Genomic DNA, 23161 nt, shown 5'->3' with positions numbered 1-23161 from the left:
CTACAAAAAGGTATCCTATACTCATTCATGGATAAGAAGTCTTTCTTGACATAAATCATTAATGAGAAAACTTACAAAGACAAACGCACCACGGGTTTAGTTTACTGGAGATATTTCTGCCAGAAGACTACAAGAAGAACAGTACGTAGGATTTCCCGTGTGTATATTATTAGAAGAACGGTGATTTAATTAAGTGGAAGCCTCACCGACTGCACATCGGCAAATAGAACCTTAAAGGTACAGAGGGCAATCCTGTGTGGCAGATTAAAAAAAAGGAGCTCATATGTATTACATAGATGTATTTAAATTTGTTGTTTGGGTATAGTTATACACATTAGTTTATATAGTTTATATGCATTCAAGAAAAATGTTAAATTACCTTATCCAACTGATGTCAAAAGGAGGAGGGCAGAGAGTCCTTTTAGACAGTGGTCAATAATTCCACCGTCACACACCAGAAACTAAAGCTGCTGCACTTGTGAGGGATGGATTCTCCATCAGGCAAGAATAGGCATGTTCTCCATTTTCTTAAGAGTATCATGGAAGGTCAAAGGGAGGGGCTGTATGGTAAAACCACCAACTCCTACCTATGCGCCACTCTTTTATGCCCAACCCATTCCTGCGTTTTCCACATATTGTTTGCATATTTCTACTGTAGAAAGCATTTTAAAACTTTATATATAGTACATGAAAGATACCATAAGCTAACAAGTACTTTATCCCTGGCAGAATGTTTCTTTGCTTATGGAAATAATTAATTATAAGGCATTGTTAAATTGCACTGAAAATCATTTTACCTAAAAAATTACAATTACACAACTTAAAAATTTACACTATAGTTACGCTATTAATATTTGTAAGGGAAATTGTCCATCTGATCGCATAATATAATGGTAAACACAGAAAAAACAAAACTATGTTCCTGTTATTCCTCTATAAATGCCAGGGAAAATAATATTAGTAACTAAAACTAAATTTTCTTACAAGCTTGACCCCGCTTATTAAACGTATTAGGTAAATGTAGCCCATAGAGTAACCTACTCTACTGAATTTAACACATCTAAAACCTACCAGAAATTAATACTTAAGTAATTTTCGTTGGGAATAACAAATTGTCATGTGACGCAAAAGCCGTCACTGGTAGGTTGCTGTTAAAGAAACTAGAAAAAAAATAATCTTCTTAAAAGTTACAGTGATTTTATGTGAATACATTTTATGAAAACATCTGCTGAGGTTTATTTGCTTAGCATACTTGAGACTCCAGTTAGTGTTTTGTCTAGTTGAGAAAGTATCATTAAGTACTGATACTGCATCTAATGTTTTGTTTAAACAAAAAGAAAGTTCACTGACTGAGTATCTATCGCACCGCCATAGCTGGTTAGTTGGATGGAGCATTGTGACATTGGTCAGGCATAAACACCACAGTGGTCTAACCTGTTTCTTTCCTATTGTGTTAATTCACAATGAAGATCATTGTTAAACCTGTTTCCAATGCAACAACTGTAACTGATACTGGGTACCACGCCTGCATCGTTTCCAAATAGCTTAAGAGCAATTTTAAGTAACTAAATCACAAAGCACACACATGATTTGTGAGGAGAAATAAAATATATTACACTATAGGAATCCCCACCCTTTTCCATAAACAATCTTTAGACCTCCATATTGATGTTTGCATTTTAAAAGGTTGACTGGCTTGTTGAAGCATCTCCAGGACAAACTTTCTTACCACAAAACAGTGATTGTTTAAGATAACTGACATAACTAAAAAATTTCTGAAATGTTCAAAAAACATGGGAAAATGTAGCAGATGCCTCATAGAAATCTATATTTCTTTGACAGGCAACCTCTCCGTTTCTAGCCATTAACTCATATTAATTCAGTTTTTTACTTGAAGCCAATGACCCTTGACCCTGTGGACAGGGTAGCCACCTTTTCCACATAAAAATACCAGCCATAGCTGTGGGTCAACAAGAGCAGAGCCACAAAAGTGCAGGGCCACAAAGGGCCACAGCCACTTAATGCTGTCTGACCCTACGAGATTGAGCTTTAGGCTCCTCAGTACTGGTACCAGGTGCTTGGGGCTTAGTTATTGTAAAGCACTGTGGATACCCAGTGCAGTACCCCTAACAGTGGTTTGAACCATACTTCTTCATATGTATTTCTTTCTAAGGTCTAGAAAAAAACACACACTTTATAGATGGATAACCACCAAAAAAACTGTTTGGCTTAGTTCATTGGTAAAAATACATTTGTTTTAATAGCGGGATGTGTTGCACTGATGGCATGGTTATCCCACCATATCCCTCCTTTTTCGGCTCCATAAAAAGTGTTAACTTTTGTTTAAACTGACAGTTTATTGAAATACAGTTTAATTGCTAGGTACCTGCCTATTTTATGCTTGTTGTAATCATTCTGTTTAACACCTAACCAGGCTTTATCCTGGAGATCATTTTTGTTTGCATTTCGTTGCTTTTTCACTCTCACACACTATTACCCAAACTTTCTCATGCTCTCACTTACTCACTCATGCTTTTACTCACTCTTACGCACTCTCACACTCATGCTTTCTCTGGGTTCTAGAAGCGGTCGGTGAATAAGTTAGGAAGACTCAGCCGGCAGAGATTTCCTTGCGTTGCACTCCCCGCCTGATGCTCCCTGAGGAGTTCCCAGGGTGTGATGCATTTGCATTTTCTGCCTGCTTTTACTTATGCACTAGGTCCAAAGGGTTGATTACCGACTGTGCTGGTAAAATATGGGTGGCTACGCTATCTGTGGACCGCAAATACCAAGCTCAGGCCCAGACTGTACAATGAGACTTGCCAAGAGTGTAGGTGTCTGTTTATCCTTGCCACCCCACCCCCATCTACAGCATACTTGAGAAATAAAAGCCCTATGCCATTGATTATTTGGGTAACACTGGCTGATCTTATTCTTTCCAGTCCATTTTAAACCCTAAGAACCTCTGGGTCCTTTCAGATCAGAGGAAGAAAAAAGAAAAGTAAGTATGCTTCAGCAAAGAACTATGAATTGCCCACTAAGTCACAGGCAGGGAAATAGGTTGCATCTGCCAAAAAGCTTATTGTTCAATGAAAGCAAATGGAAAGCTTTCGCATTACACTTTTTGTAAGGAGGTTTGTCTAAAATCAAAACTTGATGTTATACATACAGTTATATAACAAATAATAAACCAACAGCTTTTATAATAACAAAAAAAATCCCAGACAAAAGCACTTGTTGTATACTTGAAATTAGCATTTCCTTTTTCAAGTACCAAACAGATATTTCCAGCCAAGTACCCTTATTAGGTTCCCTGATTTCAGAGCATTACACACTTCCTACTTAATTTTATAAACAAAAGAAATTGGTTAAGAATTTAACTGTCATGTGGCATTCCCAGGAGTACGTATTTCGCTCTGCTTTTAAGGAATACACAGTTTAGAAATCGCCATTGCTTGACTATGTTTTTTTGTAACGTGCCCATGTCAGATTAACAATATAGTGTAAATTATAAGGAATGTGTTTAATTTAGGATATCATCAGCTCTGTGGTGAATGGAACATAACAACTAAGAGATGAGGCGAGAAGATGCTATTTTACAAAACAGCAATGGACTGCTGCTATCTGCATTTCTTTCAGTTTAGAGCTTGGTGCCTCCACCTCAGCAGGTCGTTGCTAGGAAGCTTTCTATTCCACACATAGGTTCTTTGCATGCTTTCCTGAGCAACGACTATAGGAGCAGCAGGGTGTGTATCAGAGAACTGCATAAATTAAGAGACGACCCATACATCTCATAAGAGCCAGCTGAGCACATTCATGCATCTCACCTCCTCCTCCTCCTCAGCTATGTCACTATGAACCTGCACCAAGACCTATTGATGTGACACACATTGTAGTACACATACGCAGTCTCATTCATGTGTCTGTAACTTTAGAAAAGTTAGCGGAAATTACCGATATCTGTTACTCACATTTTGATAAATATAATGGTTTGACGTATGGAGCTCTGGAGGAAGAGTAATGGGATTACAAACACCCCCAAGCCTACACTTGACTGCACACTGGCTATAAGAAATGCTTATTAAAAATGCATATTGCGGGGCTGCTGTGGTCTCAACAGAATCAATTATTAATAGGCATTCTGTGACATTAGAATCTGTCCACAATATACTTGAACATAGTTTTCATCTTCTGAGGAATATTTGGGAATGAGTCTTTATTACCCTATATGGCAATGGAAATGACACAATGATCATTTACAAACACACATATACATATATATATATACATATATATATATATATATATATATATATATATATATATATATATATATACACATACACACACACATATATACATTGTTTTGTTGTGCCCTTGCTTACTAATTAGATTATTTTAAAGGTTTTACATGAGTAAACCACACTTTCATTAAACAAGGCAGGCATCAAACCAAAAAGACAACTACAATTTAATATTATAGTAAACTGACACAGAAGTCATCTTACTTGGCCAGAACTCGTTGTCCTCTTCGCTAGACAACTTTTTCCGACTGCGCCCATTCTTTTTGGTGACCGAGTTTCCCATTTTGAAGGTGTAAAGTGGAATGAGCTCTTGTTCTTCCTCATCGCAATAGGCCTGCCACTTAGCCCTGTGTAAGCAGCCCACCATCGGGTCTGCAGGCAGGCAATGAATGTATGCAATCATTGTGAGATACTGCTGCTGAGGATGCCCCTGTATTCCCAGTGGGAAGCTCAAAGCAGGAGTGGCTTGGCCTTCCCCTCTGCTCAGAAATCCATGGACAAAAGGAAAAAGGAAAGACACAGATCCCAAGAAGAATTTGCCGTGACAAAGCACTTTTCTTTGGTACTTTTGTTGCTGTGCAAAGCGGTTTCTTCCCTTACTCTTTGACGGTCCTTATCACCGACATTTGTAGATGGCTGATCAAGATAAATATGATTTTGTTTTTTTTGTTGTTTTATGTTAAGATATCTTGCAAATGGCTTGCTGTTTCAGACTGATACCACCACACTGCAATCCTAGTAGAAATCGAAATAATCCCCCAAACTGAGCAATGTTTTAGATATTTCTTCTTGAGGTTCACAAAGCCAGTGTGTAGAAGTTACAGTCAGGAGGAAAGCCTGGTTTCAGAGTAGTTGGTGATATTTTCGTTATACCGGTAATTCTATTTCATTTACTAATCCTAATCTAAGATTATGTTGCTATCTCCTTAATGCCAATTACCAAGGCCACAGCCACAGATGGTAGATCTGCAAAAGATTACTTAAAACTATGTAACCAAGGGAGATTTTAAAAACTATGTGTATTGATTTTGCATTCATGATGTGACACCATCTCTCCAAAGACATAACGGGTTGGTAGGACATCAGTATGAAATATATTTTACATAATATCTTTTTAGATACCTGGTGTGTTTATATCATGTCACATTTTGTCAATGCCGATACAATACTTATATATTTATAAGATTTTGATTATAATGATTTAAATAGCTTTTTAGATCTTATCGCTGCCAACTGAATTCTTGTTGTTCTTATAACACGTGTGTGTACAAATCCCCCTCAAATCTTTACCTAATCCTAAAGCACTGATATTTCTACTTACTCAAACACAATGCAGTTATATGTGTGTGAAGCGTTCTTTTTTCCTAGTTTGTATTTATGCATGCTAATTGGCTTACTAAAACCAATCCTCTTGCATAAGTGTAATTACCATATGTTCCGACTAATTATTACCTTCAATCTTGTAGCTTTCTTTGGAGTCGATTATGAAAAAATGTAACTGTCCACCTAAATTAAAGACTAGGGAGTCAATAATGTTCTACAGTTAATAGATTATTGGATAAAAAATAAGATTTGCTGAAAATTACGGAACAAAGGAAGATCTTAGGCAGCTCATCTAGAAGACAGAGTAGGAGACATGGAAAATTAATACTGCTTAAAAACAGAAGGAATATTGGTACATAAAATGAGGGTGATTCTGGCAGCTTTTGGATAAAGGGTAATGTTCTGCCAAATTGATAATTAATATAGAACTGCTATACCCTAGACCACAATTGTCCAGAGACTTCCGCATGTGGAATTGCAAGCAATCAAAAAAAAAGAGAAATTCAGGAAAATCTTAAATCTACTTCTGATAAAGCATTCTATTCATCTCTAAACACTAAAGAATATAATATTAGTAACGGTGTCTTCTCCAAATCTAATCTTCTTATAGTATCTTGTCATTTTCGGAGAGTATTATGTTATTATTTCTATTCTTTGATTTCTAAAGCCTTTGAAGCTAATTTAGCATAAAAATATTTTTGCGGACAATTATTTCCTTGAAAACCACCTTTAATCTTACTCCACACTGAGCTGATTCTTTATGGCAATACCAATACCTCCCTTTCACAATTAAATCCTTTACTCCATAGACTTTTATTGGTTAGAACGTCAGGTTAGGTGATTGAGACTGAACCATTCTATACTAAGCAGTATGATAAGAAGTAAGGGTGTTTAATAGCAAGAACACATAAAATGATCACTACCCAGCCGTTGGAAATAATATTATATAAAAAGTGGTGCAACACTTTTGAATGTGCTGCTATTCCACAATAAGCTAATTGTTTTTTTGTTTTTTTTGACATCACAGAAGGGGCGTTACTTTTAAGCTCTTCTAATGACTGCCATCACACCTATCTGTGTAAATGAGAATCAGTAAAGCTTTGCTATTTCACATCCAGAAGCATGAAATGGCAACTGGGCACAGCTGTAGGTATTCGGACTGCTGTGATGTAACACACAGGGGAGGGCTTTGGAGGAATGACAGGACTCTGTTTCTAGACAACTGTAGTATCTCAATAAAACACATGTTTTTTTAAGAGACAGAGCATTAAAGAGAAAAACAAACTGACAGATAGCTTTTCTTTCTTTTACTTCTCTCTACATGGTGCAGAATCTGATACCAGTAATAAAATATTTTAGTGGACATTACACTTCAAAACTACTTTTGGTGTAATAAAGTTTAACTTCAGTAATAATGTAAAGATGTATGCATTGCCTGTAACATCTGGGTGAGTGATAACAGCGTACATGAATTAAACTACAAAGCTATCCAGAATATTATAGCAAATGATGTGATTTCATGAACAAGTGTATTCTGCCTCAATTAACCTTAGTAGGCTCTGTTCTAAAGCAGCATTTCGTTTTTCCCACTTAACGATATATTCTCCCTTTAACTCTATGAGAACATTTCATCTACAACAATGTTTTAAAAGCTTCCAGGCCTCACTCTTTAGAATTAATGCACAAATTAAAATGTCATTTTTGATGTCAGATGTCTTCAGATATATAATTATGCATGCTGTCAGTCAAATTATTGACTCGTAAGCGTTAAAAGGGAGATATTTGACTTTTTTTAGCAGTATTGGAAAAAGCCATCACAAAGATGTACAGTAGTTTCTAGGTCCATTACCCTTATGGTAGAATAACCACAAAATGATGTTATAGGTGATGGGAGGTTAGAATTTTATAATGAATCTTTGGATACTGTACCAAAGTACCAATATCTCTCTTTTGCCAAGAGTCTCTATATTAGAAATTAATAGATCATACAATGTGTACTGCCTGCAGTGTATTATGTGCTTTGCAAATTGTGATCGGCATCTAGGGCCAGCCAATATACTGACACCCTGATTATGAGATAACAGGGCAGATCGGTTTACTTTAATATGTTCACTGCCTGATTTATCCAGTGTATCCATTACTGCCAGTCTATTATAACTTAATCTTTTCATTTTTTTTTTGCAGAGAATCAACTTTAAGCTCTACTTAAAATGGTAATACGCCGTTATATCAATATGTTGTAGCCAATGTAACCAAAACAGGACACACTTCATAAATTCTGTACCCAGAGTGAATTAAATTTTTGATATTTCTTCTTTAATGTTTCAGTCACTTTGTGTAAGTGTTTTAATGCAACTGTAAGCAGCACCACTCTAGAATAACAGATAACTAAGACATTTTACCGGACCACCAAGCTGACAAATAGACGCAAGGCACTAGACTCTTATCACTACTGTCAGTCATTTCAACTTACTGTATGCCTGTGACAGAACACACTGCTTCTGTTCATGTGTAATAAATGGCAGAAGCACAGTGAATGATCATTCTTTTTTTTGTGGTTGAGTCAATGGCTGACACTATTAAGTTAACAGCTGCTGGGTATTGAAAGAAAATGAGATATCAGCCCATACTTAACTAACACAACTCTATTTGGGGCTATTAACAGAAAACCGGAATACACTGGACTATAAAGTGAACTTAGTTTCCTCATCTGACTTTATGCAGAGCGCAATTCTGATCTCCAATGTACCCTAGCACATTACATTTTACCATTGATGTTTTAAAACCAGGTTTGAGAACATTTAATTGATACATGTACTGATGAAACTTTTTGGGTTTTCTTTTCTATGCCCTTGATATCACAAGCCATACATGAAAATGTTTGCCTTTGCATGTCATTGTTGACATGACAGCAGCACATTCATTCAACATTGGGTGTGTAGTATTTTCATTGATTGTTCTGTTTATCTATTTCATTCTTGTACCCTTTTGAAAATCTGTTTTTTTCATGCATGTTGTGAACTATTTTCTGTCCTCCTAATTCTGCGAGTATGCTATCTCTCCTTGATTTATTAAGCGATATTTGTACCTTTAGGGGTTTCATATGGCAAGCCACATTCTGCAGGTTCCTCTCATTTTATCAGACCATGCTTTGTTCACAAAATTGCCTGAGGTTATGTCTGAGTATGCACTTGTTCTGAAACACATAAAGGAAGGAATATAGAAGCCCTAATAAGAGGGGTGCAGCCATGTGTCTCTTTGATAATTAATGCCACATGAGAACACCAGGGCCATCCAGTATTCTGAAACTCTAAAATGCATGTCATCAATCTGGTGTTTGGATTTATTTTTTGCCGTTTTATTTAAATAACAAAAACCACAACTGGAACATTATTTACACCTGTGAAGAATTTTTATTTTTCGTATATTTGGTAGATACTTATAAATCAATAAATTCATTTCTGCCTCGATACACTAAGTCGTTGTTGCCAGTTCCAAACAATGTCTTCCTTATAGTCTGTGCCAATTAAAATTTGGCTCTCTCTTTCTAGAAAGAAAAAAAAGGTATTATGTCGTAAATAAATAAATGAACGTGTAACATTACCCTCGGATTTCAAGGCACTGTTTGAATAGGTAGGCAAATAAAAGCAGCTGTATCAGCACAAGGGAAATTAATATAATCCTTCAATCTCTTTTCCCTTTTTATCCGCGTTAACAAAGGGACCCAGCCAGTTGCTAGGACACTGTATTTCAATTAAGTACACCTTGACCACAACACTTTCAGATACCGTCGTTCTTTAGCTTCCGCCAGCACCCAGGCAATACAGAAAGCAAACAAGGGCTATTTATTTTATATTAAAATTATGAATGGATCATACTGCTATCATTGCAATATTAAACACTTAAAACTAACTTTACAGTTCATGTCCTTTCTTTATATTTAGGTTATATATAAAAAGATTAATTTTTTATGACAGTTTTAGATTAATGATACCCTGTATGTATATACTTGCAAGTGCAGCATCAAAAAATCTGCACAAAAAAGTATGGTATAAGTCATTAAGGCAGTTGTTTTCAACAGTTTTAAATTAATTTACTCTTTCTTATATTAAAAAGTAACAAGCAAATGTACATATTTCAGATATTCATATTTCGTATTGATTTCTACAGCACAAGTAATCTTTTAAAAGATTTTCTCTAACATTTTTCTTCCTTTTGTAACTATATAATTCTCAACACCAAACGTTACAAAAAAAAACCCAAGACACATCATTTTTTATTTTTTACTGTCAGAAATTCTACACAATTCTTGATTTGTACACATTGCCTGTGTCATACACATATAATGCACAGATGACACAAGCCTAGAATGTACACTGGCTACATAGAGGAGCCAAAAGAAGGGCTCTGCTGTGCCATCTACTGGCCCAAAAAAGTTTATCACTATGTAACTCACGCTCTTCTGGAACTGACATCCATAAAGTGTTACTTTTTATAATAATGACTTTTCCTCTACTAGCCACACAACAGAGTAAATCACAGCCACTCAGTGCCTATTCATAAATGCAGATTTAGTAGTATTTACTAATTACACCTAAAAAGTCACACAAGTCTGTTTTTGTAGCTGTTTTCATTTTTTTTATAAACAAATATTTTTAAATCTCTGCGTACAGAAAAGGGATAGATTAATGACTTCTTTGGATAGTGGTCCACCTTTAAATAAACCATCCCTTTAATCTACAAATTAAAACTAGATCTAGAAAATTATATGCAAACTGCGTTATTCTATTAAGTTTCCAGAAAGCCATCTCCGGGCGTATGTGCAAATGCCCAATGACTTGGGCTTAACTCAAAATGTTTAGGTCTCCTCCAAGCTAGGCGGAAGGCTTCTGTCTCCATGTATGTACCTTGTTTTGGATCTAAATTGCCATGTTTTGGAACATGTCGCTGCCCATGTATAAAATTGGAACGTTACACTATTGAGAAAATAAAGACAGGGTGCTAGTTTTGCATAAAAATAAGCTAGTGATAAGAAACAACTTGCTCATGTTTCATTAATAATTACAGAAGCCAGCGGCAGATGCAAAAATCCTACTTGTGCACCAAGAAGAGTTTGGGACTCTTTAACACTTAGAGGACCCCTTGCACTCGGGACCTGCTAAAGCCCCTGTAACAAGGTCTCAATGGGAGAAATATAGCTTTGCATCCAAGAACAGTTTATCCAGATTCCTGATTTCCTTAATTCTATCTTCAGAAATCACCCCAATTTTCCTGAATTAAATTAATAAGTGGTTTTCACTGATGAGCTTCCTTGTTAGGTATAAGAAACAAACATCCAAGAGCTGCCATTAACACTATTTACACCCCTGCATTAGGGTTACAAATATAGTACATTGTCCTGCAGCGTTCTGATCAACTAATAACTAATACAGTGCTGTTTCACTCGTTTAAGTTATACGCTTCAAAATGCAACGTCAAAAACACTGAATTCCCAAACCCTTAAGAAAAATATGAATATAATCAAGTGAAATCTTGCTTTATTAATATTTTTTGTGTATTGCCATAGAAACTGAAGGAGCTTCTTAAAAAGTTCTGTGTTTGTGAGTAAACTGTAAGAGAAAAGAATAACAGATCGTATCTGCTAATGTTTATTTGCTTGGCATACTAAAGAATACTCATTAAGAATGTTCTCATCCAGAGGGCTATGAAAGCAGACTCTGAATCTACTGTACTCTCGCTAACAATAAGACTCCTGTTGCCAGGTTTCCCTCACAAAATCCAGCCAGACAACTTTAATGAGTCAGCAGTAACCACAAGACAGAGCAAGAAAAGTACATTAACCTTTTAGTTGTTAAGTTATGCAGCCGGTGTAAACCAATCTGTCTTAGGATCACCACTCTTGCAATGGGTTCTTAATGAAAAAAAACTTGGATTAATAGCACAAAACTGTTCTTGCAAGGTAATCATTTTTGTGAGGATTACTATAGTTGACTTAAACAAGTTGCCTAAGATTCACAAAACAGACAATGTGAATGAATGAAACATGAATTAACAAAACTACCAAAAATTAAGACAAAAGTATACCCTCAATTTGTTTGGTAGCAGATCTTGTATACTACAAATACACACATATAGGTCTCATTACTGATAAGATCTAGTACACAATTGCAGGGCAGTGCGTGTCACCTTACAGGAATGTCTCGAAGGCCGCGAGAAAAAATAGTGCTAAAATCCACTATAAGCACCTTAGTTATTCTGGTTAATCCCTGGGGATTTCTTGTGCATGTGTGTTTTTCAAGTAAACTAGTGAAAAATAAATCACAGCTTTCAAAGTCCGTAAAGAATGGATTACATGCACTAACAAGCATGCAGAGTCTGTCCATCTGTAGAACAGATAAGTGCCACATTGTTAATTTGAGTTCTGCAAAGAGACTAGTCTTCTGATTCATATACACCTTTGAACCCTTACTACTTCTGAATCAGTCTATTGAGTCAGGCATAGGAAAAAGGTGGGCTGATAGCAATAACAATGATTACTAGGTCATAAAGAAAATGAGTTGTCCATAAATCACTGCCTACAGTGTGCCCTGGCTGGAAATAGACTCTTGGTACACGCTAATTCTGAGTTAAAACTTTTCAGTACACGCTCTACCCATAGAAAGAGCTGAATCTGTTTTCTCTTGGGAGTACAGAGTATTGAGAAATATACATTCTTCTCATATCATGCAGCATTTTATCATACGTATGTTCATTCTCCTGAAACATCTGGCAGAAATTTAGATTCCAATAACGCCCATTCAAATTTAAAGAACTAATGCTTTATATTAGCTCTTCATGAGGTTCATTCTATTACTGTTGTCAAAAAAAGCCACCACAATGGTTCTGCACAAATAAGAACAACCACTATCTACGACAAAATAACGGCAATATCTATTATGTGTATTAACAAAAAAGCATAATGAAATGTGTAAATGTAGATGTGTGTGCAATACATGCAAAAGTGTATATGGGTGTCAAATATAATTTAAATCCCTCCTCTCTCTTGGTTGGTCTTCCTGACCTTTGTGCCTAAGGTTGAAATCGAGTTACTAATTACAGCAGGCGTATATTTCTTTTGATCTGGTTGGCTTATGCAATAAATTTGCACATTTTGCATACGTCTCAACTTTATTGCAGGTAAGGATTGACTGCCAGACATTGCAATTTCCTATTGGAGTGACTAATTGGATGACCAAAATAGAACAGACTGACTTAATCATTCATTTACCGGACAATCTGCTTAACAGAATGAATAAATGTAACAGAAGAATAAAAGTAACTAGTTACTTAACTATTGCAAATTTTATTGAATGGTACCTTCCCTTTGTCCAAGGAAAAAATCTGTACTCTCAGTAGAGTCGTTGAGTTTTTTGAGCCCCAGGCCTCCCAACAAAACATGTGCAAGAACATGTAAATGGGTGTCTCCTCCTCCAAAGTACACTGTGGGCAGTGTCTATCTGTACAGTCCCTGGCATGCATAAATGCCCTTAAGGGGAAGCTGCCCTGAATGACCATCCATACAGTGTTCTGCCACAATAGTCCATACTGTACAGTCTCATTGGGTCTGATGAGCTTGTGAATCACACAGAGAGTCCACAGCTCCAGTTTAACGCTAATTTAATTTAGGGCTCCCTCACACATTTGCCAACATCAAAGTAAAACCAAGGCATAGCCCAATTGTGAGGAATGGAGCTCACCCACTTTTCCAATTTCTAACATATCATAAAATACATTATCTTTAGGGATCCTAAAAGGCTGGATTTCTAAAGTATCTGGAAGACCTTTTTACCCTACTGTCAACATGTAGCAGGCATATGGCAATAGTCAACTGGCCGTTAAGGCTATTTTAAGACAAAACATTCCTGGCAATGTTGCACCTGATAAACATGTCTGCACTTGAAAATGTACATAATGCAGGACACAAGTACTATCTCATATGACTCTGTTTCATTTTATATGTGTACCACTTTTTGTAGGTAATATTGGAAGAAGTTACAAACTATTTATGCGGTGGTCCTGATTGTACACAACACAAACAAGTAAGAGATTAGAGCAGCACTGAGCTAACTGGTACATCTTTTGTGGAACATCAACTTCCCTGATGCTCAGATAGTTAAGGATCATGGAGACTATAGTTCATCTTAAGAGACTGTTCGTTTTACCTTAATTACAGAATCTTACCCACTGTACCAACCTGCAAGAAATTAAAAAAGAAAGGAGATAGCAAAATGGAAACCCATCTCCCCAACTAGGGCTGATTTTCTAGGCCATGATTTTCTGGAGGTCCTCATCAAAGGCAGTTGTGATATTTTTTTTACATTTCAAACTTAAACACAAAATTTACAATGCTAGTAAACTAATGCTTATGCTAACAATGTCCTGTTTTAATTAGTTAGAAGGTCCAATAGGGTGAATAAGACTGTTACATTCTATTGTGTGCCACAAAGCAATCAGTGTGTCTGTATAGTAGATTGGGCCTATATGACAGACCTAAACAAATATTAATTAATTCAGGGGAAATTCCCATGATTTCATCTAGCTGCATTGCTTGGTAATACACAGTAAACTAAAAATATATTTCCACACGCTTTCAAAATGAAAGATTATCCCAACTGTATTCGATTGTGAAATTAGGGTCTCTAATATTTCAGAACTCTGGACGCCAAATTAGCACAATAAAAAATAATGCAGGCATTTTCAAAACTAGGATGTACATCTGCTAGATTATAGCAGTTTTGTTGCTAATGCATCTGACAGCTGCGAAAGCACAAAAGGAATTTGCCTGAAGGTTTAACCACTACATTTACAAAAAGGACACTTCGAGGGACATATCAGGAATTACAAGGACATTCCAACTTACTCAGGAGTCATGTCCAACTGTTGAAAAGCAAATGATGCATATTTCAGTTCAGCGATAAATTGTGTTATATGAATATTGATAATTCATTTTAGGCACTTCTGTTTTAGAATTTTGCTCAGAAACTAAATCAATAGTTTTCTATCCTCTAGAGGAAACTCAGGCGCTCTAATCCTTTTCACCAACTGCTACAAGTTTAAAGCTTAATGAAACCCTGAAGGGCTGGATCCTACTGGCAGAAGAAATTCTGTTTGTTGAACATTTTTATTTTATGGGTTTTTTTCCAGACAAACCCCTATCTGCTCATGCCTTTACCGGGCAGCAGTGTTTCCTGATTCTGGGAATTGGTATGTTATCGAGGTAGCTATTGGCTTGGCAGCCCCCTTAAAATACAGAGAAACACAAAATTGAGGTGCAGTTTTCAAATGCTGCTCTGTTAAAGCAGACGTTCATACAAGTTTAGGAAAAACCAGAAACAAAAAATGTATATTGATTACCTCTTATTAAAGCTTACAGATGTGCAAGTGCTGAAACTGACAATAACAAACAAAAATGGCGACATTTCCTTAAAGGCACTAAAATGTCTGATCTCATTTGATGATAATGTAAGGTTACTAGATACTACCCAGACATACCTGTTTGTTACCTAGAACTGTTGTTATATAAGGGCAACTGTTGTGGGGATGGTGGCTAACAAGGATTGCCATATTGGCTATATTTTCCAGGGCTTAAAAACTTGACTAAGTAATGGATTTCCCAATGTGGGTTTTTACAATAACAAATTATCGGGAACCACGGAACATATGCTGGATCAGGAACATGTAAAAAATCACCTGGCATCATCAGACTCAACATGGGTCCTACATCCAAATAGTTTTTCAAAAAGGCTAGGTACCAATTTTATGTTTCTTTTCAGATCATTTAACTTCAGGTTCAGCTGTGCTTTCCCCGCATATCAACTAGCTAAATGAACCTGTTTGATTAACAATGACATAATGGTTGCTGTGCAAATAATGAGCAAAAAGAAACAAAAAAGCAAATTTGAATTTGGCTATAGAACAAATATTGCTATCAACAAGGAGATTTAGATAATAATGGCAATAAAAGGCAAATGTTTAAGTGGTTAAATATTTATATGTCTATGTGTAATCTATGACATCATTTTTATATGACGGTCTAAAAGGATCTTTCTCTAATAAATCTCATATTTTACATGATTGTCCTCCAATCTCTCTATGCAGCTTTTTTACGTGAAATAGCTAAGCAGGCTAGTGTGATAATGGTGCAAATGAACCCCAAATGTCTATTTTGTCTTATTTTATCAGCGGCCCACTTGGCTGGACTTGTACCCAGGGCTAAATGTTTCCAAACCTCCCTGAAACCAATTGTAACTAATTCACTGAGGGGATAAAGCTTACAAATATTAGCACTCTATGTGCATTACAGAACCAGAATAATGCAGAATACCAGGCATGTTCACACATATGTTTATTTAATGTTCTAAACTTGTGTTTCTTTGTAGTTTGCAATGGAGAGCTGACTTGCTGAATTCACTGCGAAGGCTACTGGAGCCCCTACTTATAAAACAGATTGGATCTACAACTCAGAAACCTTTTTTTTAGTGTCTGATGAGCGTTCATTGGGATAGGAATTTAAATAGTTAATGAAACATACAAATGCTTTTGGCTGCTGTCCTGCCAACATCTGGAATCGTTTCCACTCAGCTGTTTTGCAAGACATGTAACCAATCCCTTCCTACATTCCTTTCTCTATTTCTCTCCTTTAATCCGGCTGCATTGAAAATCTTACAAAATCATGTTTTCAGAGATGTGCCCTAGAAAATGAATTTACTTCTGGACTTAAGAATATGAATGCCATGGATGCCAGGCACTAGTAATAGTTGGAAAGCTAGCCCAAGGAGCATTCAAAGAATGCTGGCAGTTACTCAAAAAGTAAAACAACTGTCTGGTGCATCGGCATAAGATCTATAAAACCCAAAATAAAGTATATCGGGGGGGGGGTAAAAACATGTTATTGAAGCTGGAAGGCTGAACCATTCTCCTCTTCAAACGTAAGGTTCAACCGACCTCTCTAGATCCATATTTTTATAACACACAAGGCTACACTGGGCATTAACTCTCCACTTAGCTTTTGGACTCTCGGGGACTTGAAGAAATGTGTCAGGTGCTGTGCTTCCACAGGGAATTAAGATCTATGGATGGGAGCTATAGTGACTACATACAAATACATGTGCCTGTAAAATGGGGGGAGAATGAGACTGAAAATGTCTTGTGTTTCCAAAACTCAACTTTCATTTTTAGAGAATGAAAAAAATCCGAATAGCTCTATAAATTTCCATAATTGTAACCATCTATTTGATATCTACCTTGTGTAATTAAATGTTTTAATAACATTTGTCTTTTATAAAAAAAATACTACTGAATACTCACCTTAAACTGGTGATCTATTAACGTATTCCCATATAAATATATTTGCTAATGTCAGTTACCATTCCAGAATTCACCATAAATCATCCTTGAATCACATTGTAGCTGCTTATGTCTCCAAATACAACTGATTACTGGCCATTGTCGCGGTTGTAATTTATAGCTTTATCCCACTAAAAGTGTTACATTCCGCTTATTTAATTGATAGCATTCTGATAACATTTTTCTTTTAAAGGGCATCAATGCCAGGGTTATATTTCATTAGCTTGCCATATGCTTATGTCCTCCCCTTTAAAAAATCTATTCTGCATAACACTCAGACCTGTTTCTTGTTATAAATTTTTAACCCACGGATTACCTTTGTAAGACAGGATCTAGTTCAGCAGCACGGATATCATTTTAACACATGGTTTGCAGAAATTCCAGATTGTTGCACAAGAGACTTACACGCAAACTCCATAACATAAAATATCCAATACTTAAGGCATATCTGGAAATGGAAATGGTATTCGACTGTAACAAGGCAGTAATATACTATCTCCTTTATACAAGTGACATTGTAACCAGAGAGGGGACAGAAGAGGTAGACAAGTTAAGGGGCCAGCTTGACATTTTTGGAGAGCTAGGGAAAGATACATATAGACATAAAAAAGCACAACCAGCAAGTCTCCATGTATATACATCAAGTCTAGCTTAAATATATAGTCACATGTTATATCTAGTTTTGAGAAATAGTAAATGTTTTATGTAGATGTTAAGATCTTCTTAAGACAAAGCAGGGACTGGAGAGTTTGCAAAGTTCAAGTTTTTATCACCATAAACAAACAAAAGTGTCAGTGAATGATGACGATACTGTAACTGCTATCAATAAAATCGAAACTATAGGAAATATGAAACAGCAATTGAATTTTACTAAAGTCAAGCTACTTTGGGTATCACCACTGAGTTATCACATGTCCCAAACATTTAACCAATTCATGTGCAACAGAAAATGTCCAGCACAATAAGGGGTGAGGCACCATAGGTATTCAACCAAATCTAGAAAAATCTGTAGACGCATATTTGAACATGGGCAAGGGATACTAGAAAACAGCATGTAACCAGACCTTTGACGGTGTTCAACAATAGAAACAAAAACTTTACAGAAAACAAAGACGATATGGCTCTGTTTTTGAGCATGAGATTAACCCCGTCAGCACTATAGGTAATGGAAACATACATTGAAGAAATACATTGGAGCTTTTGTTATAGTAACAGGCTAAAAACAAAAAGCAATTATTCCATTAATTAACAATGCCTATTAACAAAAGAATCATTATATATATATATATATATATATATATATATATATATATAAAACCAGGAGCGAATATCCTAGGAACAATAGGAACAATGGGAGTCCCCAGCTAGGCTGCCTGAAAAAGTTTCTCTAAGGCGAAAGCTATTTCGAAAGCAGGATTCTGAAAAGGCTTTCTAATTTCACCGAACAATATCCAAACGAAATAAAAACAGGGGAAAATACGTTACCTTTCAGACAAAACATTCTGCGTGCGTTCCATGAAGAGCTCGGGAAGTGTGGAGCTCTCCAAGTGTACAAAGCTGTGTTGCATACAGCTGTTTCTCTGCTGCCTTCATTCAGCGTGCACACACTTCCACACACACAAAACCGTGGCACCGGTCCAACTCGTGCTGTGAAAGGAAGCTGCCATCCAATCCAATGTTATCCGAGCCAGGCGTTTGGCCTGTAACCTCCAGCCCTCCTCTCCAGCTGACTCCCCTCCATTCCAAAAATAATATCCAAAGAGCGCAAGAGAAGAAGAAAAAAAAACACCCTCTTGTCCCTCTATGGCCTGCCCCAGCACCAGCTTGTTTCCAATTGTTCTATCTTATCTGTCAGCATTTTTTTTGGACTGTTGTGTGCACAGGGTTTAGGGATCTCAATTGGGCAGAGGCAGAAATGGTAAACCGCTCTTAATCTACCTCAACTGTTTGTTGTGAAACACTAACACAGCTCTTTTGTGGATAACGCTTATTGTTTTTTTGTTCTGGAATGCCTGGCTTGTTTTCCAGTTCCCCCTAGTACATTTTTTGGCATGTTGCTATTGTGTGAGGTTTTTCGTGTATACTCGCATTTAAAGATTTCCTTACAATAGGCGTTTTCATCTAGATTTGACATGTCAGCAACATACATTATCATGCTTTCTGCAATCATACCCTTTCCTGTTAAAGTACATCATTTGTAACATACTGCTATACATAATAGTATCCATACACATATGATGAAATTAAAACCTCCTGGAAGGGTCTACTTAAAAAGATTATCAATACCTAATTAAATTCTGATTGTGTGCGAAAAGCAAGTCATTGCTCTTTAACAAATGTATTGGTAGTTTTGTATTAAATGTGGCACACTCCCTATGTTCCTGGCTTTAAATATGGAACAAAGAAATTCAGAAAGTGTATCAAAATACAAAACTGCATAATTTCCAACAAAGCTAGACATGATTTACTTTTTAGATACTATTAAGTAGATTGAACCCTAAGAGGAATTGAAAGACGTTCCAGTTGACCTCCTATATGCATATGAACTGCAGTTCCCAAGATGCCTAGACAATCATATGGTTACCTGGTCTTTCATGTTAAATACTTTAATGGCTTTTACATGGTCACTGTTGAAACACTAGAAATACTATGCCGATATTACTTCGTTATTTGTCACTTGTTTTTTTACTGATAGCTACTACCAAAGTGGGCTCATACAGAACCAGTGCAATAACACCAGCTAGCGATGGAAGCAATATTCTCTTGCGTCATCTAATAAGCTTCAGTACTAATGTCTCTTAAAATAAATATAAATCCAAATCTTGTGTCTCCATTTGAGAGTGTTTCTATACTTGGAGTCCCAACTGTATGCAACCCCAGCTGGACTGATAACCCACTACCTGCATTACTACCATAATGTTTGTGTATGTATGTATATATATATATATATATATATATATATATAATCAAACTTGTAACAAATGTCATAAATATAACATATTTGAAATACAGATTATTTTTGAGAAATGAACAAGCAAGTTTATAGTTATTCACACACATATATGAAATGGTGGTCTACGTTGTAGCCACCCATAGCACCTTTATGAAGCCTTACAGTTATCAGGCCTTTACAGAAGGGTAAAATAAACTAGTTTGAGGCATATAAGAATAACTTATTATTCAAGGTAAAACTCCTTGAAAAATAGACAAAAATGATTTGCTCTAAATTGCTATTACAACCAAAATACTACATCAGAAAGAGATGGCTCTGTTTTGTTTGTTGTAAACACATAACTATTAGTAAAACATTAACTCTATCCAGGAACATCTATCCTACTCTGTCTGGCAAGCAATTACAATTACCGTCTTGAGCGCAAACCATCAGAAAGAAATGTGATCCTACAAGTTAAGAGACAGAAGAGCTGGTTAGTTACTGGATGAGTAGAGCACCTGCTGACCATTTGCTTGAAATGCAAACCTCCCCTCTCTCTGGCAGCCCAGAATAGAAATGTTAGAAAACATCATTTATTCTGTTTACTCATAAAAACATAACCCACCTTAAGAAAGCTCAACGGAAATAAGAAAATAATAAAAGTAATAAAACATTTCATAAAAAATAAACAGAATGGTCAAGAAGAGTGCATCCTAAAACTGGGATTTTTGCTACTTCCTGGTCTGACTTATAGCCATAGGGCCCAGAAAAAGACAGTAGAGGAAAAGACATTGGTGCTACAAAGAAACTGGTCAGATCTACATGAAAACCAAGGTCACAATGCCAAAATGTATGTTTAACACAGCTTCTTCAAGGTGCATCTGTAACTCGTCTGTAACCAACATGCTCTAAATGATTTTCAATCTTTATTTTTTCAGATTGTATGGTGGAATGTACCATAGTGATATTTGTATAATTTGTTCAGAAACAAAAAGCAAGAAAAGAAAATCCAAGAACATGGCATATGCTCAATTTGGGTTAGGAACAATGAAAAATATCATAAAAATATGTAACAGCATCAAAGGAAGGCAAATGAAAATTAAATTCGATGATCAACAAACAAAACACATCACAGTGCAATCCATATTACACCCTCAAAAGGAATGTTAAGTAATTTGGTGGGGAATATCACTGTGGGTTTGTGCTAGAAAGCTTTGTATGATTGTTGATGGATGACAGGATGTGAGAGATGATGGTTGAGGAGGGAAAAATGAGGAACATGACAGAGGACATCTGATGGACTAGCGAAACTGAATCTGTGTGGTACTGATGTGCATATAATGGTTGATGACTGACAAGGATGGGTGTATTAAAGCAGTATGGATAGTAGACAGAAAGTGGGATAAGCACATTAATAAGGGACAAAAACATTATTTGCAGAAGTTAAGATTATTTAGAGCAGAAATTATAAAATAGGCTGATATTTGTGTGTAGAGTGATGGGTAACAAACGATAATTTCTGATGTGCCTGTGAATTTCGAGTCTTAGGTTTTTTCTATTTTCATACAGTTATACCCATTTACACCAATCAGCCATAACATTATGACCACCGACAGAAGATTTGAATAAAACTGATAATCTTGTTATCATGGCACCTGTTAGTGGGTGGGATATATGAGGTAGCAAGTGAACATTTGTTTTCTAAGTTGATATGTTAGAAGCAGGACAAATGGGCAAGCATAATGATCTGAGGAACTTTCACAAGAGCCAAATTGTAATGACTAAATGACTGGGTCTGACCATCTACAAAACGACAGCTCTTGTGGGGTGTTCCTTGTCTGCAGTGGTCAGTACCAAAAGTGGTCAGTATCAAAAGTATCTGATGAATCACATTTTCTTTTATATCATGTGGATGGTCAGCTGCGTGTGTCGCTTACATGGAGAACACATGGCACCAGGATGCATCCATGAAGGCTCCACCACACAACTTACAGGACTTCTGCTGCTCATGGCCTGGTGCCAGATACCAGCACACCTCCAGAGGTCTAGTGGAGTCCAGTCCCTCGACAGGTCAGGGCTGTTTTGGCAGCAAAAGGGGGACCTACACAATATTACAATATTAGCCAGGTGGTCAGAATGTTATGGCTGATTGGTGTGTGTATAAATGCTGCATTTATCTTCTGCAAACCATATGTGTTACAACAGGCAATATTTAGAACATTACTACGCCCATCTCCTGCAGTGATCTCATGGCGAGTTCTGTATGGTGAGTGCTAAAAAGGAGAGCAACACATTACACAATAACAGACTTACAATAACAGGCACACAGGTTACATAGCACTAAAACTAAGCAACATCTTTCAATGTTGTTTATCCTGGTTAAGGTAACTGTTTCTAGGTAATCTAATTTTCCATGATTCAACAAACACAACTATATTCAGCACATCCTTACTCCCATGATTTTTTCATTCGACCCAAACCCATGTGTTAATATGGAGTGTGAACAAAACAACAGGGAGCTTGTCTTTCCCTGGAGGCCAGGAGGGTGGCAGGTGCACATCCTTAGGCAACATGTACCAGCTTTCAACACGCAACAGTTTAAAACCACGTATTAAATTGACCTCCAAGCTATAAACACAGCAGTGGATTGCCTGGCAAGATGACCGACAAAGCAAATGCATACTGTGCTCATAATGATTTAGATGATATTGATGACTGTGATCACAACAAACTCAAACTAAAGACTAGATCAATTAAATGGGTTTTATGGAATGGTTGAAATTCCTGGACTATGTCTTTTTTCAACCTAATTTTGTTGCAATATTTAAGTTATTAGGAACCGATAATATAATGTTCAAAGTCTGAGCTTGGTTTAATTATGTAGAAAAACGCAAGCTATCAGAAAGACAGAGAAACCATCTTATATCCTAGTGCAAATCACCTTCTATAAACTCATGTCAAACCTGTTTGGGAAGAAACTGTCTAACCAGACACTCTCGCTCCCATATAACAACAAAGGAGGAAGGGGGGGGGGTTAGGGTCATAGAAGCACACTGACATTGGTGGCATTTGATATATGTTATGAGCATTTGAAAAATATCAAAATACATGCTGCGATCAGGATTTTCCAAAATTTTTCTAACATTTTCCAAAACAGGATTTGCAGACCAAAGATAACCTAAAACCAGCAAAATCTGTTGTGATAACATGCTTATTT

The 23161-nt window shown here is 36.4% G+C and overlaps 1 protein-coding gene across 7 annotated transcripts in view; it reads right to left on the bottom strand.

Moving 5' to 3' along the window:
• The window catches only part of NHSL1 (NHS like 1), a 119061-nt gene that overhangs the window by 39076 nt on the left and 56824 nt on the right, over positions 1-23161 (bottom strand). The window contains exon 1 of one of the 7 annotated variants that reach the window (XM_053461030.1): positions 18498-18709. The exons of 5 other annotated variants lie outside the window; for them this stretch is intronic. In XM_053461030.1, coding sequence (XP_053317005.1) covers positions 18498-18513 — 16 coding nt within the window. In that variant the 5' untranslated portion in view covers positions 18514-18709. Of the gene's footprint in view, positions 1-4508; positions 6030-18497; positions 18710-23161 lie in introns of those variants that run through there. One more of the 7 variants, XM_053461027.1, reaches the window with a different exon arrangement.

The sequence above is a fragment of the Spea bombifrons genome, chromosome 3 (assembly GCF_027358695.1).
Source record: "Spea bombifrons isolate aSpeBom1 chromosome 3, aSpeBom1.2.pri, whole genome shotgun sequence".
Taxonomy (NCBI): Eukaryota; Metazoa; Chordata; class Amphibia; order Anura; family Pelobatidae; genus Spea; species Spea bombifrons.
This window is presented reverse-complemented; position numbering and strand designations above follow the sequence as displayed.